This window comes from Miscanthus floridulus, chromosome 18 (genome assembly GCF_019320115.1).
Source record: "Miscanthus floridulus cultivar M001 chromosome 18, ASM1932011v1, whole genome shotgun sequence".
Classification (NCBI taxonomy): Eukaryota; Viridiplantae; Streptophyta; class Magnoliopsida; order Poales; family Poaceae; genus Miscanthus; species Miscanthus floridulus.
The window spans coordinates 7,979,646-7,992,217 of record NC_089597.1 but is presented as its reverse complement, the minus strand read 5'-3'; the positions used below and the strand labels follow the sequence as shown (position 1 = coordinate 7,992,217).

At 44.2% G+C, this 12,572-nt stretch overlaps 1 protein-coding gene across 1 annotated transcript; it reads right to left on the bottom strand.

Moving 5' to 3' along the window:
• Positions 1-1,078: 1,078 nt before the first annotated feature.
• On the bottom strand, positions 1,079-3,831 carry LOC136522941 (uncharacterized). The gene is made up of 4 exons (XM_066516736.1): positions 3,627-3,831; positions 2,615-2,876; positions 2,396-2,463; positions 1,079-1,955 (listed from the first exon to the last, which is right to left on the bottom strand). The coding sequence occupies exons 1-4, from the start codon at positions 3,753-3,755 to the stop codon at positions 1,608-1,610; spliced, it is 807 nt and encodes a 268-aa protein (XP_066372833.1). The 5' UTR covers positions 3,756-3,831; the 3' UTR covers positions 1,079-1,607.
• Between the last annotated feature and the right edge of the window lie 8,741 nt (positions 3,832-12,572).

Below are 12,572 nucleotides of genomic sequence, written 5' to 3'. Positions count from 1 at the left end.
CACCCTCTGGTGCATGGCTGGGGCGAGAACATTACAGGGGTTAGGTCTCACGCTTGCATACTAGGTCTTTTTGAGCTAAGGTCGAGTTGTATTGTCCAATATGTGTCTAAACCATATGGCTGTGTGATTGCCTCACTCATATTTGGTCCCTGTATGAATGAGGATCCTGTTAGGGACCCCTTTTTTCATCTCTATAATACAGTGAAACGTAGCTCTCCTGCGTTTTTTTTTAAAGATAAACCATGATGTAATGACCGGAGAAGATGATGTTGCAGCATCGTTCAGCTGTATGAAGATTGTAAAAACGTCTACGAATGAATGGGTTTCACAAAGCGACGTGATACTGAAACACCACAAGGAGAGACAGGGACCAAAAGGTCAAGGAAACTTCTTCTCCAGCGGATCCAGAGTCTCTCAAGCAGTCAAGGGCCAATCAGCCTGTCACAGGTAAGGTAGGACTGCAAGTCTGCAACTGCCACACAAGGATCATGGCAAAACTAATGCAAATGATTAGCTCTAAAGATGGAGACCGCCTCTTGTAACCGCTCCTGCAATCAACAAGCATAATTCCAAATGCCTGTCTCTCTCGTGCAGTGGCAAAGCACTCAGGCCTGGGGGCACCACAGCCTGGCACCATTTCTCTGCTCCTCACAAGCTCAGGATTCTGATACATGCACATGACATCACAGGTGGCACTTGTCCTCTTGTCTGTTTTGGTTTTAGTTTTGGCTTGACTCTCATCTCAATCAGCTGCCGCCAAGAAAAATATAGTCACAAATGCGTCTTCTGTTCATCAACACAAATATTCAGGTTTTTGGGGACATACCTTCCAGGTTGGCAACAATTCCATGCATTTTGAATATACGTACATACATATAGGAGTACATGACATCAGAGGTGAGGTGCCAAATGTCATAGTAACCTTTCAAGCCAATCATTTGTTCTTCATAGGATGCATACGTGTCTGCTCCAAGGAGACGCGTATGGACAGCACCAAGTCAAAGATTTGCAGATTCGCGCACACGGACAAACAGACCAATCATGACTCAAACATACACACCAACAGAGGTTTCTCATACCTACAGACACTGCAGGATTATTATATGGAACAGCATTCCGTTGATACTACACAGAAACAAGAATTTAGCTGTCATGTCTTATGTTCAGATAAACTCCTCGGGGTCTATAAATAGACCACAGTAGCAGGAAATTAAGCATAAGTGCAACCAGCTCCCTAACATCTCCTCCTTCATCTGTCTGCTTCCTACTCTCTACAAAAGAAACATCTCCTTCGTTTGACAAAGATGGCGGAGAAAGCAAGCGCCGCTCGTCTCATCAGAGTTTACAGGGCTGAAAGGCAAAGGAGAGTTCGTCCGCTCCCACGGCGCGGACAGATTAAGCTCAAGATAGCACACATTGTGGTGCGCTCCATCGCTTCCGCACTCCTCAGGGCCCTTTCGCCACTCCCAGTTCTCAATCAGAAATGAACGTGACAAAATTGTAAAGTTAGTTTCTGCTCTAGGTTTGCTCCCTGTGTAATCTGTTTATCAGAAAACGGCAGTATGTAGAGGTCTTTCCTCTCTCTGCAGTATTGGTGTGAGTGAGCTTCATGAATGGCCCTGTGGTCCATTATTCTCATTTTTCTTGCCTTGCTCCTGTGTTGCGTCTTTAGCTTGTTGCTCAGTGTTCTCATCGCTATTAGGCCGATCGCCATCTGATTCTGATTCGCTCTCAGAGCTGTCGCTATCTGAACTATCTCCGCAGACTAGACTCTTTGATGGCTTTATAGTGATACCAACGATACTTCTGATCCATGCCCCCTCGAAAAGAGAATTTCCTGATGAGGTTGAGCCACCCGTATCCTCCGCATTTGATGAGGTGCTTGACGATGTGCCAGTCAAAAATGTTGAGGCTGCTTTGCATGCAGTCACAATTTCCTTTTTCGCTTGTTTCAGCTGAGTGCAGAGAAAAAGATTGATGAGATTCAGTATGTGCCAATTTTATAAACTAAATTAATTTGGACAGTATTGCCAATGGATAAGGCTACTGCTACTGCTACTGTTTCACATAATGGCATAAATTCCTTTGCATAAAGATTTTTAAGAAATATATTTCCAACACAATCTGACAGTGTACCACAACAATTTTCTATTAGATTTTCTTCAGCTAGAAAGAATGCACATTAATTTTTGAGTCTTCCCCATCCTGTTTCAGTTTGGTTAACATGATGGCATGGTCTACTTGCTCAAGTTTTCAAAGAGTGAGATGCGGAACACAAAAATCTAGAAGATACACATAACTTGAGGGGAAGTACATCAAATTCCAATGGTACAACAGGAGATGACAAAATTTCAAGAGAAAACATAAAAATAGCAGAAAAGTCCAGAATGCATACCTTTACTGCTGTAGTTTCAGCAACCTCTAGAGCAGCATCACCCGCATTTGCAAAGCGATTGACCCAACCTGCACATAATCAATCACTTTGGAGTCATAAATCAGTTTAATTTTGAAGATGTTTTCATGACTGGACTTCAGTTCAAAATAAAGGGCTTATATTTCAGCAGCCATTATAGACAATTTGTTTACGAGTCAAATGGTAAGAAGTGATAAGAACCTGGAAGTTTCGGTACTTCAAGCTTTTCGCAGAAGGTATTGCAGAAGTGGTTGCAGTTTCTTGACAGGAGTTCATATGACTGTCCAGGCCACTCCCAGCTCAGTTCCCTTAGTATCTGATTTACCTTGAGGATACAGCAGTTGGTCTTCCCCAGCACTATGGACTCACGATAAGTGTACATGGGATTTTTGCATGGGGGGCAGCTAAAAACCCCAGTGCCACGGTCGCAGTAGCCAAAGGACCATTCTTCATCACCATAGACCTGTTAGTTGAGATGCTCAGGAGTTAATCACAACAGAGCCTCAACAATAAGCACCTAATAATGAATAGTCAGTTGCTAGGAATCCAATCGCAGATAAAATCATTGATACCAATACCATGGATGACTAGTTTCGTAGGATGAATTTACAAAAATTTCATTGAAGAGAGCAGTAAAGGACCCTAACAATCAGTGCTTATTCTAGACGGCCAGGAGGAGCTAAGCAGTTCACAGAACCAGGAGCAGAATGGTTATAAAGAATAAAGAGTGTTTTTCTTTTCACAATTCATGGCATCATCGTTAGGACGACACAGAGATCTATCTTTTACCACAAGGCTGCATTCAACCCTACCGGATTAATAGGAAATCTCCAAGCCCCCATTGAGACTACAGTTTGAAGTCACACCCTCTTCAAGGAGCACGCTATCAGGCTAAATGGTGACTACTGGCTAGCAGTTACATATATGGCACAGTTTGTACGCTTGTCAATTCCAACGAAAAATGAAGTTAAATTCTTCACACGAGCAATAAAAACATAATCGCCCCCATTCAGTACAAACAGCATTGAATTAAGATTTGGGGTAAAAAAAAACAATTTGACGCATTAACCAATGCCACTATACAAAAAAGAACCGATTTCTATCTCTCCAGAAGACGAACCCGCTGGAGTCGAGATCCAATCTTTGCGGGCGTTGCAGGCATCCCAAATGGAGAAAAAGAATGGCGGTGGGATCGGGAGGAGAAATGGATGACCTGGATGGCGGTGTGGAAGATGCCGCCGAGGCCCATGGCGTCCTTGAAGAAGCGGTTGATGTGGAGCACGGTGGTGTCGGAGCCGGCGGTGGCGACGTCGTAGACGTGCGCAACCACATCCTGGCCCATCCCCTAGCGCGGCGCCTCGCCGCCGGAGATCGCTGGAGCCTTTTGCCGTAGTCCAACCTTTTTGCCGGAGCGGATGACGAACCGGGCCCACCTGTCGGACGATCACCGGCTGGGTCCAGGCAGGCAGGCAGGCTACACTTTGGATGGCGCCGTTCGATTTTACGTTTTCGTTGTCTCTACGTTTTGCTCCAAATTTTAAGTCATTTTATAGCTTTTCAAGATACATATATTTTGTAATAGCAACTCCAGGAGCATCCAAATCAGGACTCCTACTTTAAATTTGGGTGCTCTCCCTATTTTTGTTGGCCTAATTTTTTTTCCTTCTGCTCCGGCAGCAGCACCCGTATCTAAGCCCCTAAAATCATTCCAGCCGACAATGACAAGTGGGACCCGCATCATTCCAGCCGACAATGACAAGTGGGACCCGCTAGTCATTCTCTCTCTTCTCCCTCCCTTTCTTTCTTCTATCTATCCACTGTTCCTCTCCATATCTACATTGCAGGGAGGAGTCCCGCTTGGGCAGGGCCGTGCCGCGACGAGCTCCCGCCGGGAGGAGGCCGCTCCGGGAAGGAGGCTGCGCCGGGGACGGAGCCGCGCCTGGGAGGAGGCTGCATCGGGGACGGAGCCGCGCCTGGGAAGAGGCTGCGTCGGGGACGGAGCCGCGTCGGGGAGGAGGCTGCGCCGGGGACGGAGCCGCACCTGAGCAGTGGCCGCACCGGAGCAAGGGCCGCGTCGGGGAGGAGGCTGCGCCGGAGCAGGGGCCGCGCTGGGGAGCAGCGGCCATGGAGGGCGTCGCGAGGTGGGGGAGGGCGTCACCGCGCTTCCGTGCGAGCGCGCGTGGGGAAACTGTCGCAACCGGCGGATGGGGGCTTGAAGGTGAGCCAACGAGAATGTTGTCTGGGTGAAGATTTGGGGGCTCATCAAATTTTAGGGCCGTAGTAGGGGCATGCTTGAGTTGAATATTTAGCCCGAACATCCATATTTAGTTATGGAAGCTCAAGTAGAGGCCCTGCTGGAGTTGCTCTTATTCATCTAGATATACATCATGCCTACCTATATAATACAAGCTACGTATCTGAAAAAAAGCCAGAACAACTTATAATTTGGAATATAAGGAGTACTTTTCCCCCCTAGAACGACTTGTTTTTCTATATACGGTGGTTTTGCACTCTCCGCACTTGAGTTCATTGTGCATTTGAAAAGCTAATGTTTTGACCGACTCGATCTATCGCCATTTCATTTATGTTTGGTGCGCATTCATCCTCACTTATATGCTACTCTCGTGGCTTCGCTAAATTCTCTAGTAACGTTATGGCCAGGGGTTAGATTTCTTAAGTTTCATGATTTGGATATAGATAAGATTAAGAGGGACAAATGTTAATAGGGGGCCATTTACTCTTTAGTTACATGGCAAATTATTAGCTTGGTTATTAAAGGATATAGATATAGTGGAAAAACGTCAAAGTTAGGGGGTCAGGCCCTCTCTAGCTCCCTGTCTTCGCCGCTGAGATCAATGATGGCAGCGAGTCGTATGCAGGACCACAAGGTGTCATCAGTCCATCAAAGGTATTTACCACCACGATGGCAAAGAATATGTACTAGGGTTGAGATAGAAACGACGATGAATACAACAACAACGGTGAAAGGTATAGCATGAGTGCATGACGCTTCACAAAATTGTACCATGTCACGGCCTGACCCGAGCCTGCCAGTAGTCTTATTGGGCTGGACAGAGGTTTCGCTAACCAGAAAACAAATTCCTTGTCAAAACATCATTTGTATTTATTTTTATATTGAAAACTCGTGGTCAGCCCGCATATCCCCAATTATGAGGCCTGAACCTACTCACAGCAGGCCTGGACGCAGATTCTAGGCTCGAAATCAGTAGGGCATTTTGTAGGCCCGGTCTGATCCGACTTTTGCTCGGGTCTAGTCACGGTCACGTCAAGAATGTCTAGGAAAAAGAAGACGGGAGAAGAGCAATACAAAGAAGAAATAAGGCCAGGTTTAGTTTCTCCTCAAAAAGTTTACACCCAGTTACATCGAATGTTTGGACACATATATAAAGTATTAAATATAGACTAAAAATAATAATTAATTGCACAGATTACGATTATTTTACAAGACGAATCTTTTAAGCCTAATTAGTCCATGGTCTGATAATAAAGTGCTACAGTAACACATGTGCTAATTATGGATTAATTATCCGGATTCTGTAATTTGTTCTTTTATTAGTATCCAAATACCCCCAAATTTTACACCCTCGAACTAAATAAGGACTAAGATTTTTGAATAATGGGGTCCAAAAGTTAAGAAAATCAAATGATATACCCTAGAGCTGAGTATAAATGAAACTGATCATGCAAAGGCCGAGCTTTGATTTGGCCAAGGCTGACTATAGCCCACTAGGGTCCGTTCGGCTTACCCCATATTCAATTTGTTCGTCTTTTTTTTTTCAGCCGGAACAGTGTTTTTTTTCCACAACAATTCAGCTGGAACAGTATTTTTCAGCCAGTTTCAGCTAAGTTTCAGACCAGCGAACGGGGCCTACATCAAACCATTCACTACTATGGGCATCGCTTGAACACCATTCCGTTACCTTGAGAAATTGATCTTAGACTGAATTTTGCCTTGAAAAATGATGTTAGACTGAATTTTGCCTTGAAAAAAACGCACCCTACGATTTTAATTTGCCGGGAGAACATGCACGATTTGGACTGAATTATTTTGCAAAGCGTTTAAGCCTTGTATTACGTCATCCCAAATGTCGTATAATAAAGCATCTTGAAACTCGGTGCGTCTGATCTTTAGTTTTGATCCGTCATCCGTCCTCAACCACGGAGAGAAGGGAAATTAAAGAACAAGAGAGGGCTAGAGAGAGAGAGAACGATGAAGCCCATGTAGGATTTAGGACATGTTTGGTTGAGACGCCAAACACTTTTATTTGCTTGCCAGGTAGCGGATGTCGTCGATTTTGGTCTTCCGGTGGTCGAGATCAAAGCCTATCGAAAAAGCTGCCGGTTGGCGTGGTAGAACCGCTCAAAATAGTATATTTATGGAGACGCTCGTCTTTTACCAGACATTAAGCACCCCAAAAGCAAGTTACAGTGGGCGGTATCCGTCGGGCACACCCCAAGGGAGAACCCGAAAGATCCACATTTTTCCCAAGGATCCAATAATGAGAACGAGTACAATACTTATCTATTTCATATATCAGAGTTTTTTAAAAGTATATTATTACAATACCAAATATCAGAGTGCGGAATGATAAACAACGGAATTTAAAAATAAGCATCTAGCGATAGGGACGAGGATCCGTCTGAGCCCACCAGAAGAATCCTCCACACAAGTTACTTCTCATGCATCACCTGCAACAGGGGTAAATAAACTCTGAGTACACAATGTACTCGCAAGACTTCTCCGTCTAGTGGGAATAATTTTTCGACTCCAAGGAATATGATAAGCTATATGGCTTGCTGGTTTCTTTTGGCAGAAAGCAATACTAATAGTGAGTCCTTAGTTATGTATTATTATTATCAGCCGTATTAAATTATCATCTAGCCAGTCTATATAAGCACATGTTCTACTTTCAAGCAAGAGTTGAGCAATCAGTTCTATTTCTTCTCCTTTCACTTTCAGTTCTTACTACGGTGCTAAACACGAGACAAGCCGTACCGGATCGTCCGGCGATTCGCGAATCAATGTGTCTAGCTGGGTGCCCCGAAGACACACGCCCCGCTTGTACCCCAGGCACAAGCAGGACTAACCCATCACTCTCCTGTCCCGGGTGTCCAGGTTCCCGTCCAAACTTGGACTCCAAGCCCCCACATCCTGAGTCCCGGACTCAGTGTGGTGCAAGGACCTCCACCACCTCCTCTTCCCATCAGTCGGTCCGGAAAGAGCCGGATCCGCGACAAGAGAGCAACAAGTCTTCCCTACGTCCATACCCAAGTATGCGCTCGGGACAATAAATCTGTGACTTGCCCACGATGCCTTATGCAACGACCGGTCCTTAATCGACACGGACAGGGAAAAAGTGTAACCGAGTTATGCCCTATTGGCCGCAGGACATAACCCTTTACATCCACCAAAACCCAATCACATCCCTGCTCGGTCACCATTTTCCTTTCCACCATTTTATCATGAGTGATCATATTTATCACATATTTGCGAGTAACGGCAGGTTACTCACGCTACCGATATCCTGAGCATAGCAGCTACTCGACCTGTACTAGTAGGACTCACAGGTAGATATATTTATGCATGTAGTTTTCATAAAATGCCTGTAACGTAAATGCACATCATATATATATATATATATATATATATATATATATATATATATATATATATATATATATATATATATATATATATATATCAGTGATCATTAAAAATAGGGGTTATGCACCGGGGCTTGCCTTCAGCAGGCACGGTGTCAGCAAAGTCAGTGACGGGCAGCTCCGGAACGTCCTCCTGCACGAGGATCTCCTCCTCGTACTCTTCGACGACTTCGTCGTACTTCTGCTCGTCGAAGGTCACGATCTCCAGTGGCGCGTTCTCTATATGCATGCAGTGATGATGATGCAATGCTTAGTAATACAGTAACAACAACTCTTAAAATAAGAATACATCTACCAAGCTACTAAGCTAACTCTAATGACTAATACGCAAAGTTACCTATTATTCCCACTAAACAGGTATGAAACATTTCATGTATTATCTTAGCAACTAAAGGCATTCTTATTGTTAATATCAATTTACTATATATATGATAAAACAAGGTACACTAGCTACATATATATCAACCGATTCCATGGCTACAAAAATTACAGAGAGCACATAATAATACAATGAACCTACTGTAAAAGAATTTTAGGGCTAGCACCTCTACCAATGCATCACAAAAATTCATTCTCTAAATAACCATAATAATAACAAGCATATTGCAACAATTAGAGTAACCCTAAAGATACCACATAACTGTATGAACTAAATACACTAGCAGGTAGATCATGAATTTAGGAATCTAACAAAATTTATTTCACAATAAATAAATTCAATTGAGCTCTAGAGATGAAGAAAATGATATTATTGGAGGAGGCTAATTAGCTTGATTAACCAACTGATCTATTCGCACCTTTGCGTGTTCTTGGAAATGGTAGAACACGAAGCGGTGAATTGGATGTGAGATGCTGGTTACTTGATTAGAGAGAAGTGAATGATCAGTGGAGCGGAATAGCTCAGCGGCTCGGCGTGCCCCTTATAAACGCAGAAGACGCGGGGCTGGAGGTGGAGCTAGCATTTGGCTAGCTGGTCATGTAAATTGGATTTCACATGATAGACTTGGAGTGGGTCTTTGGTCATGAGGGAATTAATTCAATGATGGACTTTGAGTGGTCTTTGGACTTAGTGAGCACATCAGGACTGGAGTGCGCTTTGGGCTAAACGTGCTTGGCGGTGGGCGCTGGTTCATTCATGCAGGTCACCCTGCGCTGTCCCTTGGCACATTGACCCTTGACTCATCATCAGGTAATGTAATGCATGCTACTCTAGTACTATGAGGAGTCATATGATATAGGCATGCAGCAGTGCAAGTTGGTAGTAGCTAGTAGGCTCATCTCATCAGTCATCAGGAGGAGAGGAGAGCAGGCATATGGGGCATGGACCACAATAGTATTTTCCACGATAAACTGTGCAAGACGTGCACGACATGCAAGACGTAGTGGATAGTGTTGACTTCGTACTACAGAAGAGCACTGCTCTAATTACCGGTCAATGGTGCGTGGCTAGCAACTTTCAGAAGCTAAAAGGTGGCCGCTTGTGTGCAAATTACTACATGCTAGTAATTCTGAAGGACAGTGTTTACAAGTTCATTCGTGGATAAACATTGAACCAACAGCAAATCATTTTTATACTGTACCCTCTAATAATTTATTTATATTCTAACAATACTCATAGATATTTATGTTTATCCAGTTCATCATAATAAAGTTCATCTCCTTGGATCATCCAAGATTATCAGACATGCATACTAAAGAAGGACGACGTTCGTTGGGGCATGCAGGAGGCAAACGAGCAGTCAAGGAATCAATGGAGGAGGAGACCATAGGTCAAAAGCAGTTGTCTATGACCGACGTGTTTCTCGGATGAACAGTGCTAACACATGAACAGTGTTTTCTACGTGAACAGTGTTTCCTGTGGAGCTACAGTGTTTTCTCCGATGCTACAACATTTTCTACGGGGCTACACATTGCTGCAGTTCTGCATGCCATGCTGGAAGGGCGGTGGACTAGACTTTCCATGATTATGACAGGAAAAGGTGCTGGTGCCTTCATGTAGGTCAAGAGATTAAATGGCGGAGAACAGCAGAGAATGTATCGCAGTTGCTTTCATATGTCTACAGTGATGGCGTGAGGAAAGGGTGCGTGCACTGATAATTTAGCAAGGTGATTAGCAAGCGAGGTAAAGGCGGGGTAATTAGAACAACGAGAGGTGACAGTGGCGCGTCGTAAGATTGATGGAGATATAGATCTTGTCAAGTGGTATGCTAATAATTAGTGAATGACAATAATTTATCATTTGACTTTGTGGCTATGGAGCTCTCACGTGGAGAGAGATGACGCTGGAAGGACAACTTGGACTTCACGACGCTTGTTGGACTTGATGACCTGGTGGATCCTAGTGAATGTTATTTGGGTACATTAGTGGGGGTCAAGAATAATGGATGACACACAAATTCTACGAGCTGCTGCGGTCGGTCATCTTCGTTTGCTGAAGAGCGCGTGCAACACGCTAGAGGCTACTGCCTAACTCATCATTCATGACACGGCGAAGTAATGACACTGTGGCGAAACATGCCAGTGAAGGGTACTGCAAACGTGCTACGCGGGCTTGCTCTACGAGTGTGCTGAGGCGTGCTCCGGGGATCAAGAAGGAGATGAAATAGCGAGAGATGGAGTTGGATCAGGATGACAATAGTGAGTTGAGTTGTGCTGGAGAGTATTTGGACAAGAAATAAATTAGAGCTCAATTCGAGAATTAGTGCAATAAAATTTAATTTCTCATTTACCACATGCAATAATACATAAACATGATGCTCATGATATGGTTTAGTGTTTTGATTAAGGCATAACACCAAGGGTGTTACAAATCTATCCTCCTAAAACAAAATCTCGACCCGAGATTTCATGTGCCTAGTGTGAGAAGAAGGTAGGAAATACATTTCGATGCAGCAACTAACTATCAGAACCATTGAGGAGATGGGGGTAATGCTTCAATAGGTAACTCTCTTGTTCCCACATGGCTTCAGCCTCAGAATGATTTTGCCACTGCACCTTGTAGAATTTTACCACGCTGTTCCTGGTCACTCTCTCCTTCTCATCCAAGATTTTGATAGGGTGCTCCACATAAGTTAAATCTGGCTGGAGGGGAAGTCCTTCCATTTCTATCGCTTCATCAGGAACCCGCAAACACTTCTTCAGTTGTGATACATTGAACACATTGTGTACTGCAGATAGAATATCTGGAAGTTGTAGACGGTAAGCCACTAGACCACATCTCTCCAACACCTGATATGGACCCACATATCGAGGGGCTAGCTTGCCATGGATGTCAAACCGATGCACCCCTCTCATCGGAGACACCTTGAGATATACATGATCTCCAGCTGCAAACTCCAAGGGCCTTCTCCGCTTATCAGTATAAGTTTTCTATCGGCTTTGAGCTGCCTTCAAGTGACTTTGAATAATGCTTACTTTCTCTCGAGCCTCTTTTATGAATTCAGGCCCAAAATATCTGCGGTCCCCCACTTCAACCCAGTTGAGTGGCGTCCTACACTTTCTTCCGTATAGAGCTTCAAATGGTGCCATGCGGATGCTTTCCTGATAGCTATTATTGTAAGAGAATTCATCTAACTTCAGGCAGTCATCCCACTTCTTAGGAAAAGAAATGGTACAAGCTCGCAACATGTCTTCGAGCACCTGGTTCACCCTTTCTGTTTGACCATCAGTCTAGGGGTGATAAGCTGAACTACGGAGGAGACTTGTCCTAAGGCACTCCTAGAGTCGCTCCCAGAAATGAGACATAAAAACCGATCCCCTATCAGAGATGATAGTCAGAGGAACTCCATGTAGGGTCATAATCCGATCAAAGTATATCTCCGCATACTTCCCGGCAGTATATGATGTCTTCACCGGAATAAAATGAGTTGACTTGGTGAGGCGGTCTACAATGACCTAGATAGAGTTATAACCATTGGTTGTACGGGGTAAACCCATAATGAAATCCATTGAAATATCCTCCCATTTCCAAACCGGAATGGGCAAGGGCTGCAAATATCCTAGGGTACGCATATGATCTGCTTTAACCCTGCCACAAGTGTCGCACTCCGCGACATGTCGGGTGATGTCCTGCTTCATGTTAGACCACCAGTACAAGTGGCGCAGATCATGATACATCTTGTTACTGCTAGGATGAATAGACAACTTTGAATGGTGAGCTTCATTCAAAATTTTTCTTTTTAGCTCTTCATTGGATGGAACCACTAGTCTATCCTTGTATCTCATGACCCCCTGCTCATCAATGCTAAAGTGAGGGCCACGACCTTCGGCCATCAATTTCCTGATGTGAGAAATCTCTTTGGGGTCTTCCTTCTATTCTCGAATAATCTGCTCCAGCAATTCGAAGGTCAATGCAATATGAGCTAGTACCTCTGTGTGGTTGAGAGATAAAGGTATTTCTTCAACCTAATGTGACTTATGGCTCAAAGCATCTGCTACAACATTGGCCTTTCCTAGGTGATAATGGACTTCCAAA

Excerpts from the sequence above, each read along its gene's own strand:
- LOC136522941 (XM_066516736.1), bottom strand. The coding sequence starts at position 3,755 with ATGGGCCAGGATGTGGTTGCGCACGTCTACGACGTCGCCACCGCCGGC. Across the intron at positions 2,464-2,614 it reads TGAAGTACCGAAACTTCCAG|GTTGGGTCAATCGCTTTGCA; the intron begins GTTCTTATCACT and ends GATTATGTGCAG. Across the intron at positions 1,956-2,395 it reads CTGAAACTACAGCAGTAAAG|CTGAAACAAGCGAAAAAGGA; the intron begins GTATGCATTCTG and ends CTCTGCACTCAG.